At 44.5% G+C, this 26,055-nt stretch overlaps 1 protein-coding gene across 3 annotated transcripts in view; it reads right to left on the bottom strand.

Annotated features, from left to right (window-relative positions):
* Positions 1-7,289: 7,289 nt before the first annotated feature.
* Positions 7,290-26,055, bottom strand: part of EPN2 (epsin 2) — a 50,213-nt gene continuing 31,447 nt past the window's right edge. The window contains exons 3-9 of one of the 3 annotated variants that reach the window (XM_064153529.1): positions 19,864-19,988; positions 18,250-18,342; positions 17,815-17,971; positions 14,598-14,774; positions 12,772-12,864; positions 11,629-11,844; positions 7,290-9,094 (exon numbers count right to left, since the gene is read on the bottom strand). In XM_064153529.1, the coding sequence (XP_064009599.1) occupies positions 8,763-9,094; positions 11,629-11,844; positions 12,772-12,864; positions 14,598-14,774; positions 17,815-17,971; positions 18,250-18,342; positions 19,864-19,988 (1,193 nt within the window). In that variant the 3' untranslated portion in view covers positions 7,290-8,762. The remainder of the gene's footprint in view (positions 9,095-11,628; positions 11,845-12,771; positions 12,865-14,597; positions 14,775-17,814; positions 17,972-18,249; positions 18,343-19,863; positions 19,989-26,055) is intronic. The other 2 variants (XM_064153530.1, XM_064153531.1) reach the window with 2 other exon arrangements.

Genomic DNA, 26,055 nt, shown 5'->3' on the forward strand with positions numbered 1-26,055 from the left:
GGCCAGGGTCTCAGCACTCTCAATGTTAAAAAAAGTCCTCTTTCTTCTCTCTAGTTTGAATCTCCCTTGAACCGAAAGGCCACCAGAAGGTCTCCCTGAAGCCTTCTCCAGGCTGAACAACCCCAAATCTCTCAGCCTGGCTTCACAGCAGAGGCCTTTCAGCTCTCCCATCATTGCTGTGGCCTCCTCCCAGGGAAAACAAAAAAAAACACAACAGTTAAAAAATAGAATTAAATAATAATAATTTTTAAAGAAAGCCTTTGGCTAACCCCTTAGGAGCTGCTATTTCCAGCCCTTTCTACCAAAACCAGCAGCAGCAGCAGCTCCTGCCCTCTCGTGGCAGTTTTCAACCCTCGGGAAGATGTTTGGAGGTTACCAATTAACAATCAGCTGAGAAGGTTGCATGAAGGACGCCCAAAGATTTCCTGTTCCTGCATGGAAATTGCTCGGTGCAGTGGTGCTGGCTGACCTGCCACTGCCCCTTGTCTTGAGAGTGCAGGGCAAAGATGTCCCAGCTGCCTGGCAGGGAGCAGGACTGAGCTGCAAATCTGTGCTTCAGCGAGCGAGCACTGGAGACAATCCATCGCTGTCCTGAGGCTACAAGGCTCTTTTACAGCAGCAGTATTGCAGCAGCTAGAAGTTATCTCCCTCTGCAAATGAGAGGCCTGCAGATGGATTAAAGCTGACAGCAACTGCTCCCCAGCAGCAGTCTCAGTTCAGGAGCAGGAGCCTCCTGTGAAACACTCCAAAGGACAAAAAGGCAAACTACAGAACTGCCATACTTGGAGAAAATTGGAGCTGCAGCTTCGACTTTCCCTGGGTTTGTCCCCAGCAGCGTTTCCACCCATTGCAAACCAGCCCCAGGATGACTGAATTGTGCCAAGGTCACCAGAGCATCATGCCAAGACCCACTGTCTGGAGATACTGGGGGCTAAACCCCCTGGTTACTGGCCTGTAGGGTGACAGGACAGGACAGCTAGGGTGGGAGAGGGAGGTCACAGAATGAGCAGCATCAGTGGTGACAGAGCCACTGGCCTGGCACCACCACCTCGCTGGCATCTGGAGGATATCAGGCCCCATCAGCACAAGCCACCTTCCCCTGAGCCTCTTCCCTTTATAACCAGCAGTGCCAGTGCATCAAGCACCAGCCGGACAAGCTGCTGACTGCAGCAGAGCACCCACAGGACAATCTCCATCTGGCCCTCAAACATGCTTAAGGAACCAAACCTCCTCCATGAGAGCATCATGAACCTCCTGTAGCCACCACCCAGGCCAGCTGGAGACTCGAGGTCCAGGCACACACGGCCGTGCCAGCAGCATGGCCGCAGCAGCCACAGCCTGCCAAAGGACCTGCACGCCCTTTTAGCCTCTCACCGTTTATCCACAGGGTGTGTGCTATAGAGGGCATCCCCAAGAGTTTTCCACCAGCTGGGCAGTCCCCTGGGAAGCCAACGTGGGTGAGCTCAAACCCTGAGCACTCAGGGGTGTCTGCAAACCCAGAAACAACCTCCACTTTTGGCACACAGGAACTAAAAACAACTCACAAAAGCCCAGCTCCCTGCAGCGAGCACCCAGCACCCTCCCTTGCAGCACAGCAGGCTGTGGAACACAAGGATGGTATAAGTTAGGAGGACTGAGCTCAAGATTACAATTTTCCAGTGTCTGGCTGTCTTCAGAACACAGATCTTGTTAGAAACCATCCTTTGGTCACCAAAACCAGCCTCAAGCCACCAGAAAGGAGGCTGCAGAGGAGCAAGGGTGCAACACAACCTGTTTTCATGTCAGGGTGCAAGTGATTCAGCTTCTTGTCCTTCAGAGAGAAGATCACCAGAAACATCTAGCTGCTGTAGGTTCCTATTTTTATGCCTCTATTCAGGCCAAGATATTTAAGTACCCAAATTCACCTCAGAGAATATCACTACATTTAGTGCCAGACTTGCTAATGAAGACATTAAGAAAGGGGGGGAAAAAAACAACTAAAAAAACCCTGCTGCCGTCACCCAACACAACCCCAGCCAGCCCACGGTCTCCTGGGCCATCTGTGCTGCTACGCCAAGGCAGAACTGGCTCCCTTCAGCTTGGTTAAACCACCAAATTTCATTCCTCACCCAAAAAAACCTTCAAGAACAACATGGACTCCACTGCCTGCCTGTCACAGGTTCCATTTTCCACTGCCGTAGGGCACAAGGATGGCATCTAACGATTTTCCATCCTAAGAAATGGTTCAGCACCTGCACTGAAGCATCTGACATGGGGGAAGTGACAGCATGGGGCAAACCCCAGTACCAGCACAGGCTGGGCAATGAAAAGGTGGAGAGCAACCCTGCGGAGAAGGGCCTGGGGGTGCTGGTGGGTGAAAAGCTGGAGGTGAGCCGGCACTGTGTGCTCACAGTCCAGAGCCAGCGAGTCCTGGGCTGATCCCAAGCGGCAGAAGTTGTGGAAGCATTGCCAGAGCCACAGCTCGAGCTGGCCCACACCATTTTCTCACAGTCTGATGAAGAGGAGCGGAAGGGCAGAGCTGCACCACTCAGCTCAGCACAGAGGCAACAGCAATGTCCACATTCAGCAGAAATACTTTGGCAACAGCATTGTGGACGAGGGCAAGCCTCGAGATAACTTTATCTAGACAGCCCTTTTCCTCCCCCCAAGCAGGCAGATGCCACCTCACTTGAGAGCAGAGGAAGAGGAAGCCCAGAAAGGCGGGGAGAGCAGCCTGGCCAAGGTCAGAGGAAGGCTCAGCCACAGCTAGCTTTTTCTCACAATAGGTTTATCAGCTCAGGCTCCCTCCAGCACCAGCCTGCAGCACTCAGCTCTTTCTGAGCCCTCAGAGCAGTTTCCACTGAGCCCTTCCCAAAGCCTTCCTGTAGCCAGCAGCTTTATTTCAAAACGTGCCATTTCCAGAGGCCCAAAGTAAACAGCAAAGTATTGACCACAGAGAAAAGCAGTGGCCAGAGGAGCAATAAACACCCACGCACAGAAGAGGCCTCCTGCAGAGGAGCAGGAAGCATCCCCCTGTGAAAATAAGAGGCACAAAAAAGCAACAGGTATCTGGGCTGAAACCCTAGGCCAAAGGAGGCTTTGCTGGGTTCCTTACTGGCCAAAACACAGAAGCAAAACAAATCAAAGACATGACCAGAGGCAGCCTCACTCAGCAGGGAAACGCAAGTGTTCCTGGGGTGGTGAGTTGGCACAACAGCTCTGTGTCACAGATACAGAACCAAAATAGATGATTTCCCCCCACACACTCTTCATGGCCACCTTTCCAGCACCTCTGCACTTCCAGCATTAAGAAATTAAGTATGTGATTAGCCATCAGCCTGATTGGCAGCACACCACAGCTACACAAAACCTGGAGGGCTTCTGGAGAGGTGGCTCTTGAAATAGCCTGCTAATGAAGCACCCTCCAACCTGAACCATCCCAAATTAGAAGCTGAAATGACGTTCCAGCTGTATGCAGGCTTGCTGTTACCTCATCTGCAGGGCCCTTCAGCCAGAGCCAAGGCTGCAGGAAGGGTAAGACTGAACGGCTGCAAGAAGGGGAAGTGAGGACTCCCAAAGTCAGTGTTGTCACAGCTCCCCAACCCTTTTTCTATGAGCTGTGACTTTAAAAATCCCCAGACTTCTGTCTGGACATACATACTGGAGGCTCCACCAAGGCCATGCTCAATCATCCCTCTAAAAGTGCTGTCTGATGGGGAAAGTGGTGTAAAGAAGCTACTCGGTCATCTAAAACACCAGACTTGATTTTTAGCCAGGCAGTATTTGGTCATCCCTCTGAAAGTGTTATTTGAAGGGGAACGTGGTTTAAAGAAGTGATTCAGTCACCTGCAACACAACAAGTCTTCATTTTTATTGAGTTAGTAAGGTCTCAACTGATTCTCATTTCAGTGAGCTTTAAGAAACTCTCTTTTCTCACCACAGGAGCAGATCTGCCCTGGAAAGTGATGAACGCATCCAAGAGCTTACGTTGACAATGTACATGAAGCATTACTCTCAGGAAGGGGTTAGGTTTCTTCTAGGCCCTTCAGCACAAACCTTCCATCACCTCAACCCATCATCCACCAGCTTTCTGGAGGACTACACGGAGCAGGGCAGCGAGAGTTTTCCCAAAAACAGGCTTAGAAACACTACACAGAGGCTGGAAAAAGCAACAAGGCTGGAATATAAGCAATACAATTTTAATTCTGACCAGTCACCTACAAACCCCTTTGTCTTTCCACTGTTCTGATGGCATTACTCAATATCACATCTGTGACATGGCTTGGGAAGAGAGAGAGAGAGAGAGAGAGAGGAAAACAAACCAACCAACAAATAATCAAAAAAACAAAACCAAAAAGAAACAACCAACCAAGAGAGAGAGAGAGAGAAAAAGGAGAGGGACACAAAGATACAGACCTTATGATACAATAGTACAAATGATAAATTATTTATACAGGAAGCAATGTCGATAAGTCAGCACAAAGTCATCAAAAGCAGCCAGCTCCCAGCATTCTGAAGAAAAACAAAAACCAACAACAAGGAGGAAAAAAAAAAACCCAACACCCAGTTTGGTGACTATTTTGGTTGTGACACTTTGAAAAAGGAAGCCAGGCTCTTGAGATTCTGCTGTGAAAGAATGAAAACCCAAACCAACCAAAAACAAAAGAGAAAGAAAGAAAGCCCATCCAAATTTCTCCACAAATCTGTGCAATGTTCATAGGTACAGTACAGGTTAGAAACTGTAACAGCAAAAAAATAAAAGGGAAGCTGCAGAACAAGAGTTGACTTAGCCTAAGGGACTTCAAAGAGACCTGTAAACACCAGAAAAACCCATCAGGGTTTTTCCTTCCCCATCCCCTTCCATGTAGTTTAGTTTCCATATAGTATAAAACTGAATAAATAACTGAGCTTGTTTGGGGTTGAAAATGATGCTGAGGGTTGGTTGTTTTGGTCAGGGTTTATTTATTTCCTTAAACCTATTTTTATTCTTTACAAAATATTTAACACTTTTTTTCTTTGGTCAATTTGACCAGTAAGGCTATTATGGGATACTAACAGGGTTTTGTTTTTTTTTACATCAAAAGCACTTTTTAAGATTTGCAAGTGAGAAAAGAAGGGGAGAGGGGGGGGGAAGAGGGAAATGGGGTTAGAGAAATATGCCAGAGTGGATGTGAGTGGACACGCAGGCATGCCCCATGTGGAAAAAAGCAGAAAGGCAAAGAGGGGAGGAGGAAGGAAGGGAGGAAGGCAGGGAGGGAGAATTAACCTGGAAAGCAGTTAAATTATTGTGAAAAACAGATTGAACATTCTGGGTACAACTGAAGCTTCACCTAGCTAGGACAGCCACCACTGCTCAGAGTCACTGTCACAGCACCCCACACTGACTCAGAGACTGATCATTCTGGGCACAACTGAAGCTTCACCTGGCCACCACTGCTCAGAGACACTGTCACAGCACCCCACACTGACCCAGAGACTGATCATTCTGGGCACAACTGAAGCTTTACCTAGCTAGGACAGCCACCACTGCTCAGAGTCGCTGCCACAGCACCCCACACTGACCCAGAGACTGATCATTCTGGGCACAACTGAAGCTTCACCTGGCCACCACTGCTCAGAGTCGCTGTCACAGCACCCCACACTGACCACTGACCCCAGAGACTGCTCACTCTGGGCACAACTGAAGCTCCACCTGGCCAGGACAGCCAGCCACTGTCAACATCAGCATTGCAGCACCCCACATCCACATGACACTGGAGACAGGCATATCCCCAGCAGATTGACCAAACTGGCTGCTCATCCTCCTGAGTGTGGCTCCTATCACAACCCCACCTCAGGGCTGGTGGTCCCAGCACAGGCAGACCTTGGTCTAAGGCTGTAGAGCATCACGGTGTGGGGTGGCCATGGCCACTGTTTATAGTGTGATGCCTCTATGCATCTATGTGTAAAAGTAACACAGCTCTTAGAGAGGCAGGTGGGTAAAAGCAAGGATTTGCCATTCAGCAGCTTCAAGCCAGGACTCCCAGAGCACACACCTATCAATTTACAGTGATGGATTGCGACTCAACTGGAGATGACTTCTTCATGTTCAATTCCTACTACCAAGCTTGCCTTGCCTCCAAACCCAGTTCCCTACTTTTTAACATGTAGATGTGGTTAGAACTCCTTGGCTGAACAGTCAATGCCCCATCTAACCACCACAAATGCACTCAGGTGACAGGCTCAGGGAAAAACATCAAGTGACCTCAGCTTCACTGCTGATAAAATTAAACTGGAGAAATAATGATGGGTAAATCTTGCCACAGATCAATTGGAAAGCACTTCACCCCACCCCACCCCTACCCCCATCTGCAAGAATCACACCCTTCCTGGTCTACACTTTTCAATAACTTCAACAACAACAAAAAAGTAAAGTATTTTTCCTTACTCTGAAAGGCAACATGAATGGTTTTTTTTTTGTTTTGTTTCTTTAAAGACATACTGGGTGTGGACAGCAATTCTCTTCCCTCCTATATAAAAACAAGAGCAGATGAATATTCTGAATCCTACTTGAGCTCAACAGTATTCAAGAGGATAGAACAATCTGCAGAGAAACATCCACACATTTAGCATTCCGTATACTAAAAGAGCTACACTGACCTACACAGCTAAAATCTGTGATTGTACCCTAGATTTGATAGTCTTTCAGCCTTCCCTACCCACCAGAAGATAGAACCCAGCCCCTTCCACATCAGCCAGCCCCTCTCTCTTTCCTGCAGCATGCACCCCTAGACTGGCACAGCCCCACAGAGCATCCTTACACCAGAACACACAGCTCTGGCAATTTCTTTCAGCTTCCTTTGTTTTGGTTTTGGTTTCCCTAACCAGGGAAAGGCCATCAAGATGCATCAAGTCCATTCACAGAGATGCCCTCAAGACAGCAGTAACACACTGGGACATCCCTTTCCCCACGCTCTGTGGGATGTTTGCGGTGCTTGGTAAAGCAGAGCTGGGAAATGTTGCCATCTTTGAGCAGGCCAAGTTTCCACCAGAAAGCCTGGCCGAAACCTGAGTGTGGTTTAGTGCCAGTGAGTCCAGGCATGCAAGTTAAAAACGCAGACTTCAGCTCACAATTCACAGCCGCCAATGGAACCTGTTATTAACACGGGAGAGACACCTTCCGCAAAGAACAATTAATCAATAACATTAACAACTCGGGTTGGTAGGTTAAAATTGTTCACATCTCAAGAAGTCTTAAGAGATAAAACAGCCTCTCTCTTCTGATGTTCACAAAGGCTGGGAAAATGGGAACAAAGCAAGGGAAAGGCGACTTTAGTGTTTTTCTGGTTTAATATAGTCTTCAATCATGTTACGCTCAAATTCATCTAAAAATAATTAGTCACGAGAATTTGTTTTGATTTGCATTACGAATACTTCATTTAAAAGTAAATATTTTAGTGTTAATCTTCCCTTTTAAACTCTCTTTACAGAAACAAAGAGCTAAAACCATAAATAAGAGGGCATTAAAACCATAAAAATGACATTTGCCAACGTCTTAATTTTCTTCTCTTCTTTTTTTTTTCCAGCCAGACTCGATAAATCTATCAAAACCAGACAGTTAAATAAGAACCACATTATAAAAATTAGCAAACAAAAAAAAAAAAGACTATTGGGTAACTCTGCAAACTCAAAATATGAAACTGTACTAAACAAAATATGTGCAAAAGTATACAAGAGTAACTGCATATAGCAAGGTTAAGCCTGAATTAGATTTAAAGCTTGCCCCGGTGAAACTGAATTCAAAGTTGTCCCGCTGTATTTGAATGTTTGCTTTCTTTTATCCTCTTTCAACTCACATTGTAAGTCAAAGAAAAACAAAATACACATGATAACTTCCAAACGAAGCTGGTACTGGACAAGCACAGAGCAGGACACTCACTCAGCACGAGTGCAGCATGCCACTCACAGAGAGTTCCTCAGGAGTCCTTAGAGTAGTGTGTACAATTCAACACTGCATACGACAGCACACGGGATACTGACACCTTTGAGAATGTTCTTGAGGGTTCTTTGGGGGTATTATTTTTGTCTGTGGGTTGGTGGGGGTTTTTTTTGTGTGTGGTGTTTTTGTGTGTGTGTGTGTGTGTATTTTTGTTTGCTTGTTTGTTTGTTTTCCTTTTGAGACAAGCTTGCTTTCATGGTCAAACCTCCGGAGAGAAAAAGCGGTGCGATCTCGCGTTGCAATGTTTAATGCATAAAAACCAGCCACCTGGGCCTTCCGAATCGTTCTCTTCTAAGAGTAAGGACTATGGGTGAACCAACAGTCTAGAACTGTGTGTAGTTATGTGCAAAAACATTCACTAGCACTCTGAATCTCAGGTCTATCAGATCGGGCATAGGAAGTGACGGATGCAGATCAATAGGTAATTTTTCAGGATCCAGCACATCATCATCTGACATCTACAAAATAGCCAACGGAGTTTAAAATGGCAGGTTCTCCCTAGAAAGTGTAGTGAAATGATTAACAAAGTAACAAAATGGGCAGAATCTAACTTTGGTGGAAAAAGTCTGAACCATTTCAGGTAATGCTCAACAAGCCAAAGTAAGGTACCATCTGTAGCAAAGACTAGATTTAGGTTAACTGGTAAGTAGAGACAACTCTTCAAAGATCATAACTGTAAACTGCAAATCTACTTCCAAGTCTCTTACACACCGTTCAGTCCACACAGGCCACGTTCATTCAGCTGTAAAGACTTCAGCCTGGAAACACTATGAAAAGAAAAAAAACAGTTCCTTTAATTGGGTCTTTATAGGAGAAAAGGGTTAGTTGTATTTGTCGACTGGGACGCTGACGGCAGGATTCCTGTACTGTGAAGAGGTTGGGTCATTGATCCTGCAATGCTCAGCCCCTGGCCCATCCTTGTTATAGATGGCACAGTGCCCATCGCTGGTATCGGGGCCATCCCCACAGGCACTGGGGCCATGGAAGACAGAGGTATTGGCTCCATGCTTATCGGTGGCACAGCGCTGAAGGAAGGGCTGGTTCCCATCACAGGACTCGCTCGCATCTGATTTAGAGTGAGGGGTTGAGGCTGATTCACTTGGAAGGGGTTGATTGGAGTTGGTGCTGTAGCAGCGCCTAGGTTTGAGAGAAGAAGAGGGGAAGAGGGAGAGAGATCGCACCTCCACAAACACAAGGCTCTGGAGATCATCTTTGCTGGCAGAGTGTACTTGCAGACACCCCCGACACTCCCAACCTCAAAACAGAATCATAGAATGGTTTAGGTTGGAAGTGACCTCAAAGATAATCCCGTTCCAACCCCCTGCCATAGGCAGGGACACCTCTCACTAGAACAAGTCGCTCCAGGCCTCATCCAACCTGGCCTTGAACACCTCCAGGGAGGGAGCACCCACAACCTGCAGATGCCACTCAGCACACTGGAGCTGCACTAGTGCACAACCAGACTCATTTCCTTGAACCTACCAATGCCACAAAACATCCCCAAGCTGGCTGACAGTTTTCACCAGAAGAACAGATTACCTGGCATGTGCCCAACCATGCCACCCAGATCAAAGAGCCATCACATGGTTTGGGTTGGAAGGGATCTAGTTTCAACCATCCTGCCATAAGCAGGGACACCTCCTACTAGATCACCTTACTCAAGGCCTAATCCAACCTGGCTTGTAACATTTCCAGGCTTACAGCCTCCACAACTTCTCCGGGCAACCTGTTCCAGTGCCTCACCACCCTCATGGGGAAGAACTGCACAGGATCACAGGATATTAGGGGTTGGAAGGGACCCAAGGAGATCATTGAGTCCAACCTCCCTGACAGAGCAGGACAATACTATCTAACACAGATCACAGAGGAACACATCCAGCTAGGCCTTGAAAGTCTCCAGAGAAGGAGACTCCACGACCTCTCTGGGGTGCCTGTTCCAGTGCTCTGTGACCCTTACAGTAAAGAACTTCCCCCTTGTGTTGAGGCAGAACCTCTTTCGCTTTCCTCCTACTGTCTAATCTAAAAATGAGCTTCTTCCAGTCTGAAGCCACCTTTCATCCTGTCACTACATGTCTTTTTACAAAGTCCCTCTCCAGCTCTCCTGTAGCCCACTTCAAACCGTGGAAGGCTGCTGTGAGGTCTCCCTGGAGGCTTTCCTTCTAAAGGCTGAACAAGCACAAATCTCTCAGCCTGATCACTGAGTGGTTTTTTTTTTATTATTTTCCTTAAAATACACATTTTGGAGGAGAACTGCAGCTCTGCACTCCTCTGCTGCAATCCAGCTACTGCAAACGTGTGCATCTGCTTCAAGATCTCCAGCCCACCCCTTTTAGCTGTGCATGTTTCTGGCACTGAGTTTTGACAAGAATTCATAAAGTAAACAAGTTGTTTCCGAATTACAGCGGTGTTAGAAACAGCAGAGAAGAACTTTCCCAGCGTTTGAGGTTCTCTGGGCTGCTGCCAACACTACAAATTCCTTTTACTGTAGATGTGCTGCCTTATTTGGATGGCCCAGTGACCCCTCATAAACTTCTTGTAGTAACCGGTAACGGCAGATACACAGACTTCCTCTTACTAAACACTGCCAAGGCTGGTTGGAATTACTGGGTTCTTCCTACCCAAGGAGTTTAATATACTGGGGTTTTTCCCCCCTTTTTAATTATTTTTGGTTTTCTTCCTCTCCATTGGAAGAGAAAGAAATAAATCATTGAATAGAATAGAATCAGTCAGGGTTGGAAGGGACCACAAGGATCATCTAGTTCCAATCCCCCTGCCATGGGTAGGGGCACCCTACCCTGGAACAGGCTGGCCAGAGCCTCATCCAGTCTGGCCTTAAACACCTGCAGGGATGGGGCCTCAACCACCTCCCTGGGTGGAGGTAGCATTTTGAAGTACTTCATCAGAGTGGTGTCATACAGAAATGTCAGTGCCCATGAAGAGGTATTTTTAAAACACATCTTCCATGTGCTTTGGTGTCACCAAGTAAGGCTGCTCACCTCCAACAGGGGCCAATTTGTAGAACTGCAGTACTCAGGTTTTACAGGACTACACTGAATGTGTTTTGATTAAAACCAGTTTATCATGCTAGGCTAAAGACAGCCTAACCAGCAACCCACTAGACTATACTGCAGCTTGCTATATGGAACCTCAGGCTGCAGGCAGAGATCAGAGAATGGAAAGGACCTTGAAGAGTTCCAACCCCCATGCCATGGGCAGGGACACCTTCCATTAGAGACCAGGTTGCTCAAGGCCCCAGACAATCTGGCCTTGAACACTTTCAGGGAGGTAGCATCCACGACCTCCCTGGGCCACCTGTTCCAGTGTCTCACCATCCTCACTGTAGAGATTTCCTTCCTAACCTGCAGTCTAAATCTACCCTCTTCCAGCTTAAAGCCATTGCTCCTCGTCCTGTCGCTACAAGCCCTTCTAAATAAAACTCTTGTGAATAAAGCTCAGCCAGCAGATCAGCTGCAGACATATGCAGACACTCTGTGCTTTCATGCCTTAAAACCATGATGCCTCACCCTGCTGCTCTCAGTCATGATCTGCTGCCTGAAGTAATCAAGAAAAACAAGCCCAGTCCAGTTTATTTAAAAAACCAAACAGACCTGAGTTATGCAGAGTTTTCCTACAGGAAGGGAGAGCTAAACCAGAAAACTGAAGGAACAGACCTGGTGCCAAGAATGGATTCAGTGAAGTAACAGGTTGTGGTGGCTTAGACACGAGTGAATCCAGGTTCACCAAAGCAGCATTGGGGCCCAAAAAAGACTCAGGGGTTTTCCGAGCTGCACTCTGCTTGCCTGATGTCACGCTCGAGTGCTGGGAATCAAAGAGATCAGGACTTGTGGTACCGCTATGCTGAGATGGCAAAGTGGAACCTGATTCAGCTGAAACAACACAAAGAGGAAAACAAAACTTATCTCAGTAATCTACACAGTCAAGCAAAGAACACCCTCAAGTCTGACAGCAGAGATGTTTCAAAATCTAGTGTCTGTATTAGTCAGATGTAAATGGTTCAGCACATTACACCCTCAACAGCATGCAAGCAGATAAACGTTCTTTAGCAGAGCGTGAAGAAGCCATGGTTAGATTTGCGGTGCTCTACCGAAGGTGCTACCTGACTTGCCCTGATGAGTATTCTCACAGCTATGCTGCACAGATTGGACTAAGAGTCTGCAAGGAGAAGACACCGAAAGCCTCAGCTTCTGCTCTTGCACTACACCACTGCTGCTCCCTAACTAGCTTGATTCCACCCAGGTTTTCTTCTTTTGTGTTGAAGGAGCCCAGCTTTGAATTAGTCACTGTTCTCTCAGGCAGAGCCATCCTGAAAGTATCAAAGCACTCACAGGTTAAGATCTGGCAGTTTCTCCTCTAGTGACTAATGACCAAATGAAAAACAAATTAAAGCCTTCATAGAAGTGTATTATCATCTTCCTACTGTTGTTACACGCTGGAATATATATGTCTGAGAAAGGCATTCTGCACTGTTTTGTTTGACTGTGAGCATAAGCCAGACTGCAAACACTGGGCACTGCCAATTTAGAAATCAAACATTTCAGGGTCAATGCAGCAAAAGTTACAAAGTGAAGTTTTTTGCTTTAAAATGCAAAAGGCCCATTCCCCATAAATTATGTTAACAATGGCCAAAATGTTAACAATGAGCTTTTCCTGCTGCATTATGACCAGCTTTAGCCTATTCTGTTGTGAAAGTCGATTTTATTTCTTTGGTTCTTTCAAATAAAATTTCAGAATAGAGACATTTGTTGCTGAGCCTATCACCCAACCTGTCCACATGCTAAGAATTTGATTCATACCTGGCTTTTTGGAAGTTCGAAGTGTGTCAAATTCAGAAAAATCATCTTTAACTGTACCATTCAAATTACTGAAGAGGTCAAAAGATGTACTTCCTGTTCAAAACAACAAGACAGCCCTGTCATTAACAGATCTTTGGATGTATCATACACCTGAGCCTACTGACAGTCATTTCTAACTCATTCATGTCACCAAGAAGCTGTTCTGTCAGGTTCCAGGGCAGCAGCTCTGATCAGCCCAAGTGCTTCTAGTCTTACTCAGGCACAGGGAGGAAAGGATCTGTCCTTTCTTATAGGACAAGTAATTCAGAGCTATGTCATAGAATGCCATAGAATCAACCAGGTTGGAAGAGACCTCTAAGATCATCCAGTCCAACCTATCACCAATGCTTAACACCAACTAAGGATCCCCACCGTTTTAGGAGGGGAAGGACATTTGTGATGGCAGCCATCAGGAAACTGGACTGAAACCCATGCTGGCTTTTACTGAATGCCTGCACTACAGACATATAGGCAGGGATATATTGCTGCAGGAGGAGAGAACAGCATTGAATTTACAGCCTAAACTATAAAGTGGGTTAATCAGCCCTCAAGTAAAATACACCTCTGAAAAAAAAACCCAAAGACAAACATAGCACTGCTACAACTTCAGTGATGATTCGAGTTTACGCTTCCAAAGTTAAAAGGAAGAGGAATGCAATAGAAAAGGTCACCTATGCCACGTAGAGATGGTAAGGGCCTGTTAGCTAAAGCACCAGAAGTTGCCCATAGTTTGCAACCCATGAAAATAGAACATTTTTAACATGTGAACACAGCCTTACCTTGAAACTGAGGAAGAAAAACCATATCTAAATGAACAGCAATCTGAAAAGCCTGCAAGTTCCCCCTCCCATTTTCTTCCTATTAGTTGAAGTGTTTTTCTAATTTAGTTTTAACCTTCAACACATTTCAAGCAAATGAAGGTAGAGACTTAGCTCCATAAAGAGTACAAAAAGACAAATCCATCAGAATAAGTAAAAATTATATATAAGCAATTCTACTTATCCCACAACAAAGACCCACCAGTTAAAGAGTCACTCCCATAATGATCCAGTTATTGCCCTTTGCCCAGTGAAAAGGTGATTAGGAAGCACTAATTTCTGCAGTGCTCAGAGTCCTTTGTTTATTACATACAGAAATGAATGACCAGCAGAAAATGCATTTAGGATGCATTTAGCCACGGTGCCAATGTGAAAATACCAGGTATTAAGATTCATCAAGGTTGCATTAGTCACAGAGAGCCTAGACAATTACATCAGCACCTTCTGCATCTTGCAACACAACAGCTTAGGGATAACTTTCACACCCTCCTTCTCAAGTAGCAAACCTTCACTTGCACCTCAAAATGTCTCCTCAGAGCATGGAGCTCCTCCACCTGTCAATCTACATCTGCAGGGACATCCATCTGCATAGCTATTAATCATGATGAAAGGTAAAATTATAGTATCATTCATTTCCACAAATTATGTCCTTGTCTAATTAAAGATAAAGCCCATTTAAACATTCAACTGCAGTAGCAGTGGTAAGTGCTCAGCACACATCTACACACAGCAATAAAAGAACACAGAAGGGACAAAGCACAAAGCAGCAAGGCAAATTCAGAGCTCCAAGCCAGAATAATTACATCTAAGGTTTTATCTGCTGCTAGCTATTACAACTCCCATTTATTTTACAGACCAGTTCTGCAAATTGCTCAGCACATTACTACTTCTAACTAACCAAAGCAAGAAAATCATTCAGATTTCACTTCCATTACTCAAATATAGATATGTGATGAGTCTGTTTCTCACCAGAAGTAGAGAGAGGTTTGTTTGCAGGTGCTGGTCCCCAAGGATCCACAGAGGATTTTGCTGCAGTAGAAGATGGCTGAGCAGGAGCCCAAGGGTCAACATTTTTGGACAAAGGCTGAGCTGTGGTGGATCCTGCTGGTGCTGCCCAGGGGTCAACAGAAGCAGCTGGTTTGGCACCTGCAAGAAGAGCCAGCAGGAACACATGTCAGTACAGCTCCCTTCAGACAGCTTTCCTGGGAGATTGATCTCTCTTCTGATTCATTAATTCCAGTCAGTACTGAACTTAAATAGGAGAAGCACCTCAACATCAGGAATGCTGATAAGTCTCAGCATCTGTGCCACACACACCAAAAAAAAAACCAGCACAAGTAAACTCTGCGCAAGGCAGAAAGAAAAAGAAAGAAAACAAATCTCCCACTTGAAACTCAGTAACAAAATCTGCAGTTCCAACCAGAACACACACTTACTTTTGTTACAGACATTGCCACCAAAATGACAATACCTGGCTGAAGGTGACCTAAATCTAGGGTATACTTCTGAATTCAAGGAAAAGGAGGATTCTAAAAAGCCTCTGTGTAAAAGGTAGGAAATACACAGTATTACAACTTGGACAAAGCAATCTGTAAGGCTCAAAGGGAACAGTTCTCAAACTCTTTTAACCATAGTGTTATTTATAATCAACTCCCTTGAGCTAATTACACCTTTTGTTCCCATTTCTAAGGACTCGTCCTGACACAGAGCTAAGCTGTCCACTGACACCTCTTACTGTCTGCCCTTTTTTAAACCCAATGCCTGTATCTTCAGGATTCCTATTTTAATAATGGAAGATGCTTAAACACTTCATTCCTGCAAATTCAGATGACCAAACCGCTTCAGGGTGTGCAGAAGGTTAAGGCTTTTTAAGTGACAAATCAAGTGACAAAGTAAAAGGAGATGGAAAGAGAAAAAAAAAATTGCCTCACTGTATAAAATTTCCTGACAGTTTTTTTTCTCCTTCTTCCTCTCAATACTAATGTATTACTTTTCAGCTTAGGTGACCCCTTCTTCCTTCTGCTAGTAAATGAAACTATTTTGGCTTATCAGACCGAGAACGTGCAGGAGTGGGAACCTCGGACTTTAAGTGCACATCCTCCACAACTCTATGGGGATCAATCAACATCAAGTTAAACACTACATGCAAACATTTCCCCTTCCCAGTGAAACTTCTCAACCAGTCATGGTTTAACTACTAAAAAAGAACAACTGCATAATCCAAGAACAGGACAGCATTATCCATGCAGTACACAGCTGTTATCTTTAACCACCGTGTGGGTTTCAAGTTATAGCTGAATGTTGGTTTATTTTTTACCACTACACATAAAATGCCCCTGGCATTGTAAGGTCTTCTGAGGAGTGGCTGGGGAAACTTGGCTGATTCAGCCTAAAGGAGGCTGAAAGGAGACCTTCCGTCTCTTTACAGCACCTTCAAATGAGGCTGGAGCAAGGTCAGAGTTGGTCTCTTCTTCCTAGTAACAAGCAATAGGATGAGAGGAAATGGCCTCAAGTTGCACCAGGGGAGGTTTAGGTTTGGATATCAGAAACATTTTCACTGAAAGAGTTCTTAAACATTGGAACAGGCTTCCCAGGGAGGTGGTTGTACTCCCGTTCCAGGAGGTGTTTCTAAGAGGCAGAAATGTGGTGCTGAGGGGCAGTGTTTATCACTAGACTTGGTAGAGTTAGAGCATGGCTGGAGTCAATCTTAAAGACCTTTTTCAAGCAAAATGATTCTGTGACTCTACAATAGCCTTGACAATCAATTTGACACAGTGTAAGAAATGCCAATTTGCAATATTGGTCTTTGTTTCATCCACAGGCAGCACGATTTTGCTGCAGCTTTGGAGAAGGAAATGCTAAAATTCTCATAGTAAGTCCAACTATTCCCACATGGGTACTTACATTTCTTTTATCCACCCTTAGTGCTGAGTTACGAGCAGTGCCACACAAGAAACGCTAACGAAAGCACTTCCCATAAGAGAAGCTTTCAAAACCGACTTTTCTCTCATATAAAGAGAGCACAAAATGAAGGCACTTGGGAAGATACCTTCCCGTAGCTTCCATTATCCTTCTTGAAATGCCAAAGCACAGGCAGGATTTGAGAAATACAGTTTAATGAGTCACTCTTATTAGCAGTTAAACTCATAAATCATACATCCTCAAGACTACCCTCAGGAGCCACGTGACCAGCAAGCTGGGACAAGGAGTTGTTCTATGGCATTAATAAAGTTGGAAGCCACTGAGAGGAACTGCTACAGCTGCCACTGATGCGAGGAAAATCTTGTCAGAGGATGATCTACCAAGCACGAGGTTCAAGATGGATTTTGTTTGGTTTTTAGCCACAGGAAAACACACTGAGCAGCCTGAAGGCACTGAAGTTGCACTTTCTGATTTCGTGCTTGCAGTTTATCACTAAAGAAATTACATTTAGAACAGTGGACTGCAATTGGCCCAGCAGCTATGTAGGTGCCTCTAACGTTACAATGAGGAGGGGAGAAAAAAAAATATTCATTGCATTTCATTATTAAGCTTCAAAATTTTCATCAGGAGTCTGGACTGTGTTGTACTGAATACTAATGAAAATGACTTTGAAGCACTTTATAGTGGAGGTCATAGAATCATCTGCCTCAAGCAAAACTGACAGAACTAAGCTGTTAGTCCACACGAAAAAGCTTCCCTTGGCACAGAAACCCTTTGACCCTTAAAAAAAAAGATTAAAAAAGTAATCCAAAGCCAAATAAAGTAAATAAATAAAAAGATGCATTCCCAACTCCATAGCTATAGCAAAGAGGAGAAACCATCTAACTTTATTATACAACTCCTTGGACGGCCTTTGGCTAACCTAGACACAACAAGCAGACAGAGCATGAGCATTCCTCCAGCCTGAGAAAAGTTGGTTTTACTCTGTAAAGACAACTGAAAGTTCACTCAAGATTTCCTGAGGTTCAAAACGCATAGAGAAAACCCCATCTGCTCAAATGTCAGGATGAGAGCGCAAGGTCCATTTGTTTCTGCTTGGAAATGTGTCAGGGGAAATTTAGACCTAGGGCATGAGACACAATCAAAACAGCCTCACTGCCATCGCCATCCAGCATGACCTAAGACACGGAGATAGTCTGAAGAGTTCCACATGAAAAATGCACAATCTTTTAACTGAGAGTTTCTGCTGGCAGTTTACTCTTACCAAATGATTGCCAGGGGTCAGAGGCAGTAGCTGCAGCTGTGGATCCCCCCCAAGGATCAGTTTGGTTTGCAACAGCTGGAGGTCCCCAAGGCTCCGTTTTCGGCGGGGCAGGTGCCGAGGTGGGCAGGGCATCCATGAGGTCCAGCAGAGTGGTGTGCTGAGGGCAGGAAGAATCTGAGCTTTAATCAAGAGCATCACCCATTGGAAAACAAAACCCACGAGAGTGAAGAAGCAATTTTTTTACATTATTCTTTTTTTCCTTTTACACACCTGCATTGACTAGTAGTTTGAAATTTAACCCACGCGGAAGAAGCTTTAAGCTACACAACAAAGCAAACCCAAAAGCATAAAAGAGCTCAGTCATTAAGCTATTTTGTGTTACTGTGTTTCAGCTTTTGGCAGCGTAACCGGGAATTTCTTAGTCGAAGGCACTACCTCCTTCTTTTTGGGAATTTTAATTGTGTCTCTGCGACTCTCCTCCAGAGCCATCTGTAATCTCAGATCATCTCCGCGTCTGAGGCGTTCCTCCTGCAAAGGAAATCAACACTGTTGATATAGACCATTAGCCTAGACTGTGCGGCTCGCTCCCGCCTGGTGTCTAGCCCCCTTGGCAGGACATTGCCAGGGAAGGCCTGGCACTGTTCCCTGCCACCCTAGGAGTGATGCGTGTCACAGGCACCTGCAGTGGGATTGCCAGGATTATTTGCTGGAACCTGTACACATAGAATAAGTAGAAGGGAAATGATTTTGGGTGATTCTTGTCTCAAACAGAGGTCAGGAGCACCTCAACTACGTAACAGCTTTCTAATAGCATGATTGCAACTACATCTATTTTGCTGACTGAAGTTTACTCTCCTGTAGTTTCGATCCTCATGGGAAAGCTACAAAGGAAATGTTCTTTCCAGAGATCAATGCTAGAAGCACCACAGAACTTAAAAACAAAGTCAACAGCCCACCTCTAAATTACTGTGATGAGCATTCAAATCACCACTGAAAGAAACAGTGATTTCAACTTTAACTCTCCTGGCTTTTTTCAGCTTCCCTCCACACCGGATGCAACTGTTAGAAAGAACACCAAGTGAAATCACCTAGTCACCTCCATGCATATTTTGTGGGTTTTTAACATCTAAACTACCACGTTTGTAGTACATTGAACTACTTTAAATATCTTTGCTTGCATCACGTCCTTCAGAAGTTGACTAATCCCCCAGCTGGAATTTCCCTGGTGTTTTTTTTTAAAGCGATTTCAACTGATACTCTGATTTTTATTTTCTATAACTTCATTGCTCAATAACAACAAAGTTTACTGGACGATAGTTTCCCCTTTCCAAGCAGAGAGATACTAATCCTGGAGTAAACTATACTCCTGATGGGAAGCCTTTATAACATTACAGGCACTCAGCATGGTTGACTTGAATTTTCACTCATAGCTGAGATTCAACAGCTTTGTTACATATTAGCATGCAATAAACTTGATCCACAACTACGGCATTTACTCCAAATTCAGAATGAACCTCCTCAAAGTTAACACAGTAACATAACCCACGAGATAGATAAGGAAGCAATTCTTTTAACCCAGGTTCTTTACGTGTTCTAGAAGTTTGTGTCCGGTCACCCTTCTGTTCCAGACAATCTTACCCAATGAACAGACCACTCAACATTTCACTGTGATCAGAATTCACCGACATTTCTCATGCTGGCCCCGTTAATGAAGGTTTTCAGGACTAGTCATGCTTTCAGTTCTTCCTAACTGAAAACATCTTCAGTAATGTGCTGATTAACATCCTCCCACATAAAGTCTTCTTTGCAAAGAGACTGTCATCTTCCACTAGTCTCAACAGCTCGGAGGCTGAAGTTACTTTAAAAAGAGATTCAAAAAAAAAAAAATGACAGAGTAACATCTTCCAAAATGGCCTTTCTCCTTTCTCTCCCCCTATTCCACCTGGAGCAAAGCCAAGCTGCCATTGAAAAAACAAACCAAAACACAACACAAAACCAGACAGGACTATAGACTCAACTACAAAAACATGGACACTTTGGAAAACCTACACGGGAACTGACCTGCTCCGCCACTTCTCGGCTCATGGCCAGGGCCAGCTGCAGTTGGAGCTCCTCTTCTCCACTTGTTTGAGGCCGGGCCTGCTCGAGCTCTGAGGAAACTCGAGGGGATGTAGCTGTTGAGACAAAACCCACCATATTTAACACACCCAATAACAAAAAGGTAAGTCCTATCACAAGATGAGTGGCAAAGCACTGGCAAAGTTTACCCAGAGAAGTTGCAGTCTCCAAGCCTGGAAACGTTCCAAGCCAGGTTGGATAGGGCCTTGTGCAACCTGGTCTCGTAGGAGGTATCTCTGCTCATAGCAGGGGGTTGAAACTAAACCTTTAGCATCTCTTCCAACACAAATCATTCTATGATTCCATGATAACAGGTTTCATTATCGGAACAGACCACCCCAACTTTCACATAGCCATTCTGAGAAGTCATCATCACAGCAACAAGTTTCCTGGCTGACAGGACGACCGATTTGCTGAGTACCAGCAGCTCCCTCAACCAACCACCAGCAGCAACCTCACCCATCCCATGGTAGGGGTAGGAATAAGGCTGGTAGTAATGCTGAGGTTAACCAGCCTGAACAACTGAGCATGAAAAACTTTGTAAGACAGTTCCATTGCTTTAAAGGAAAAGCATTCCTGCACAACAAAAGCTTTCTGCGTTGGTGGGGATGCAACATCAAGAAGAATCACCTTAGCTATCAGAGCTTCAAGAGGCAGGGCACCAATTTTAAAGAAAACTACAGAATTAATTGTTCAGGAAAACATTTATTGATATTTCTTACATCTTCCAACGTCAATAAAGATTTGCTGGGAGTTGGCCAGTATCAGGGTAAAACTGGATACCACCCACTCTTCTGTGAAATAATACAGTCTTAATGGGACAGATAAAGAACTATTCTTGACTGCTGACCAGGCTGAGAGTACAAACAAGCCAGCTATTCATACTCCAAATTTACAGAAATACTGTATCGTTCTCTGTTTAAATAAATAAGTTTGGTACAGAAGTTGTGGGGGTTGTTTGGCTTTTGTTGTTGGTCTTTCTTTGGATGAAGACATCTATTAGGTGGTAATCTGCCCCCCTCCTCTTCAAGTAACAGTCAAGCTTGACAGCTTATATACAATTTCTTGATACACAAATCATCTTTTACTGATGTTTTTGCTACAGTGGAACACAGAAATTCACACCCCAACGGGACACCACCAGCAGGTTTAGCATTAGACAGTAATTCAACACTTTCTGCACTCAGATAATTCTCTAGCATCGAAATCATTTACACAGACATTGTCTTACTCCAGCAAGGAAGCTTGTATTTAAGGGTCAGAATGATAATTACTTTGGCAAAATATACACTGACATTCAGTAAAGAGAAATTGTATTTTCAAACTAGTGTGTCAAGTTTAAAGAAATCCAGTTCCATTTTCACAGCTCAGCTGGGTGTGTAAAAACTAGCTTGCCAACTGTCACTTCAAAACCAACTTTTTCAGCCACTACTTTAATCCTCCAGATATTCCCCAGTCTTGACTATCCCCAAATATTACAAAATAAAAACTGCAACCTTCTCTCTCATCCAGCAGGCCTGAAGGAAGGTTACTCTGTAAAGAAGGAATGACTTTCAAATGTGCCATCCCATCCCACTTTGTTTCTCAAGTGACAAATTAATTTATCACCCAAAACAACTCTTCCATGTTGTGCTGATCCTGAAGCTTTTTGAGCCAAGCAGACAAGCTCCTTACCTCACATAAAGATATTACTCATACCTCAGTTCTATTACTTTTCAAACTTAATTTATTTAGATATAAAGCATCTAAATTTAGCCTGCATCATGGGTACTTTTTGCTCCAGCAGTCACAGACAGGCCCTCCAATATATTATATGGCCTGTTGTAGGCTTAAGGGAAGAATAAGCTGGGTTTCAGATAGGAGGATGTGTGGCAGGATGGAAAATACAACCTTTACATGATTGTAAAACTTCAATAGTCTTAAATATGGAAACAAAGAGAATGAAAAACAAAACAAAACTTGGCATGAAATTATCAAAGGGAGCTCATGACAGAAATATGAAAATCCTTCTCTGATCTTTCAGTCTAAAGGCAAAGTAGTTGAGTACATCTACACAGACTCAGCAAAGCACTTTATAATACTAAATAGGATGTGTTTGTTAAACAGAAGGGAGTATAAGAACTGAGACAGGATCATAAGGACCTTAAAGATCTAGTTCCAACCCCCTTGCAATGGGCAAGGACACCTCCTGCTAGACCAGGCTGCAAAGAGAAACTGTCAACATAGGAAGAGAAACTGGAATATTTAAAAGATGACTGGGAACTGAAATGGGAAGATAAGAGAAAAAAAACATTCCTATAACAATCCCCTTCTGCTTCTTGAAGGCATCAACTGCAAGTGACAGAGAACTTTCTTCAGTACTAAACCACTAAACTCCTGGGCACCAATCTAAAACTATCACCAAGCTCAGCACTACTGAGCTGCTCTAACACACCAACTGCAGCTCCAGACATTCAAAGCCCAGAGAGACGGAGCACAAACCCTACAAGGAGAGGCTGAGGGAGCTGGGGGTGTGCAGCCTGCAGAAGAGGAGGCCCGGGAGTGACCTCATTGCTGTCTACAACTACCTGAAGGGAGGCTGTAGCCAGGTGGGGGTTGGTCTCTTCTGCCAGGCAACCAGCAAGAGAACAAGGGGACGCAGCCTCAAGTTGTGCCAGGGGAAGTATAGGCTGGATGTTAGGAGGAAGTTCTTCACAGAGAGAGTGATTTGCCATTGGATGGGCTGCCCAGGGAGGTGGTGGAGTCACCATCCCTGGAGGTCTTCAAGAAAGGACTGTATGAGGCACTTGGTGCCATGGTCTACTTGACTGGATAGGGCTGGGTGCTAGGTTGGACTGGATGATCTTGGAGGTCTCTTCCAATCTGGTTGATTCTATGATTCTAAAGCAGAACAGATGTGGCAATACTTCCCTTCCATGTCCTGACAGTATTTATGTGGCTGTCTTTACAAAGAGAAGATTGATCAGTTTACGGTTTACAACAGGCTTGCAAGGACTATGGAGTGAGAAAAGGTATTTAAGATAAAGGGGCAAGAATTAATGGTAGAAATTGACCATGATTTGAGATACGAACAGAAAGAAGTGGCTTTCCAGTAGGAATTCTAGAAAGAAAGAGTCATAACTGGCTTAAAACCAGGGCTAGATAAGCATACAAATGGAAAACCATCAGTCACAGAATCCCAGCATGATAGGGGTTGTAAGTGGCCTCTGGAGATCAGCTATTCCAAAATTTCAGCTAAAGCAGGGGCATCCAAAGCAGGCTGCCCAGGATCACAATGTCCAGGTGGGTTTGGAATCTCTCCAGAAAAGGAGACAATAGTCACCTGAGAACAGATGGCAACAGGACTACCATCAGGCAGGTACCTTCTGCTCTTCTCTCCCTTTAACTGCAATCATGGGGAAGAATGTGATTTCCTGCACCTTTGGTACAGGATTTTTCCATCTCTGTTGACATTCCACAACTAAGAAGTTGATGGCACAATGACTTCAAAATTATCTGGAATGAGTTCACTCTGCTGATTTTCCTTCCATTTCCACATGAAGAACTACTTACTCAAAGCACTTTCCAGATTCAGCTTTTAACAGCATTGTGCACTGAAAAGCTGCACGAAAGCAGGGATTGCATCCTACTCCAAGCATTCTCCTTGCCCTCCCGTGATGAGTTCTGCCTTCCAGCTGGGCAAGGGAAGGGCAGATTGGATTTGGCAGGGAGCTACATGACCTCAGGGCTCCCAACAGAAAGCAGTATTCAGTGACTCTGGGATGGGCACAGAGATAACAAGAGGTCTCACAGATACAGCTCATTTCTTTTCACTCTCAGAGTTTTCAGCAATTCCTTCTACTTGGTTTTATCAACTCTAAAAGTCCCTTTAGAGCTCGTCTTGGGAAAAAAAAATGGAAATTGTCAATCTGAAATTCTTCCATAGGCTTCACATTAAAAAAGATTGATAAAAACATTGATCTTTTACATTTATGCTTCTGTAGTGGTTATAAAACCATCCACATTCAATAGTTGCCAGCATACTATTTGAGAAAGGATTAAAGGTCTTCAGCAGAGGAGAGGCATAGACCTGTTGGAGCAGGGGCAACAGAGACCACAACAATGCAGTGAGGGCTGGAAGTCCTCTGTTGTGAGGACAGCCTTAGAGAGTTGGGGTTGTTCAGCCTGAGGAAGTGAAGGTTTCAGGGAGACCTTCCTGTGGCCTTTCAATGCTTTAAATATTTATGAGGTTTACAAGAAAGATGGGGACAGACTTTTAGCAGGGCCTGTAACAACAGAAGAAAGCATGATGACTTTAAGAGGATATATTTAGACTAGAGAAGATGATGAGAGATTTAGACTAGGTAGAGAAGGGGAGTTTTGTTGGTTTATTTTTTCCCACTGAGGGTGGAAAAATTGGCCCAGGTTGTCCAAAGAGGTAGTATATGCCTATTCCTGGAACCATCTGCAGGCCAGGTTGTTTGAGGCTAGGTGAGAGACCTGCCCTAGTTGAAGATGTTCCTGCTAACTGCAGGGGGGTTGGACTGGATGGTATCTAGAGGTCTCTTTCTACCCACAGCCTTCCACGATTCTCAGAGAAACACAAACTACTGCTCTTTGTAGTAACCTGACATGTCTTATCCAGCAGCTTCACTTCTACATTCCCACAGCATTGCAACTGCCCTCCTATTCTAGCCTCACCCTGCGTTAATGTTTTAATCGCAGGGATCCAACATAAAGGTTACTGCCCCAATAACAGCACCGCTGCCACACAAAGGATCTCTTATCCCACAGCACATGACAGTTAACTCAGACGTTTATGTAAGATGGGACTCAATAGATCAATTCTGACCTGCTAAGCTCAGCTTTTGTTGCTGCTTTGAGAATTTGGAGATCCTGGCCCTCCTCAGAAGCAACCCTTGCGGGGCTCTGCTGCTGCAGGGAGAGATGCTGTCGGGACAGGCTCTCTTCTCAACACGATTCAAGCTGCAGCAGGAGGAAATCATTTCCAGTCTCAGTTAATCACTAAAGCAGGATCCTGCTCCACCATCTGTCTCCTAGCACAGGCGATGACGTCTCTCATAGTAAAGGGTAATTTACTATATTTTGGCTGTATTAAGACCCTTCTGTAGGGGTCTATAGGTTTGGATAAGTTAGGGAGTTGAAGTGTATGCACACTGTGCACCTAGAAAGCTAAGTCACTGCTTCCTTGCTTTAATAACAATAATCAGTCCCAGCACAAAAAATGAGACTGAGTATAGTCATGCAAAAATGTGCACTGGGCTTTTTTGGGTTGGTTTTTTGTTGCTGTTGTTTTTTCAATGTCAGTGCCAAGCAATGGCACAGAGCACCCTGGAAATTAAGTCCCAGCTTTATCACCTGCAAATGACATTCTTAAGAACAGAATTCATCTCTTAGTCATGCCTGTTCAGAAAGCAAAGCTGCTCCCTCCTCCAATCAGTACGCCTACAAAGGTAGACAAAACCCAGGCTGATGTGAAAAATTAGAATAATATGAAGGTAAGAACTTAGAAATTGAGAGCAATTCACTTGGGAAGCAAGCAGTGATGCCATCTGTTAGTTCTCAAATGAAAGACTATCTAAAGAAAGATGAATACTTTGAAAAAGCCAATCTAACCTCTCAAATTATGATAGGGCATGTGCAAACTGCTTGATCAAGGAGGACTCATGTAATCCACCTTTCTGCTGGGAATTGAGGAGAGCTTTTCAAATACAAGAATTAACAGCACTTATTGATGTGACAAGGTGGAGCTGCTTATCAGCCTTATGCCACGATTTCCAATTGCACAGAAGCAGATGGAGCACTTTGGAAACTCCTTTTAAATTGAATAAATCCTTAAGGCTTGGTTTGGTTAAAGAGCATTTTCTCTCCCTCAGGTGATCCCTCTGCTCACCTCAGTAGACATAGTTGGATCATTTACTGCAGCTACAGAAGCCTGATTACACCAATGGCATCTCCCACCTTTACTTAGAGCACGAGAGAAATAAAAGTATGGTAAGAAGATAAATCAAGTGGTCAAGTGACACCAGACAGGTAACACAGGAGTCTACCAAATCCCTTCAACATCTCTAACTACAGAAATTATCCAGGCAGCTCATCCAGATTCACTGCTGGAGGATATGA

This window comes from Pogoniulus pusillus, chromosome 13 (assembly GCF_015220805.1).
Source record: "Pogoniulus pusillus isolate bPogPus1 chromosome 13, bPogPus1.pri, whole genome shotgun sequence".
Lineage (NCBI taxonomy): Eukaryota > Metazoa > Chordata > Aves > Piciformes > Lybiidae > Pogoniulus > Pogoniulus pusillus.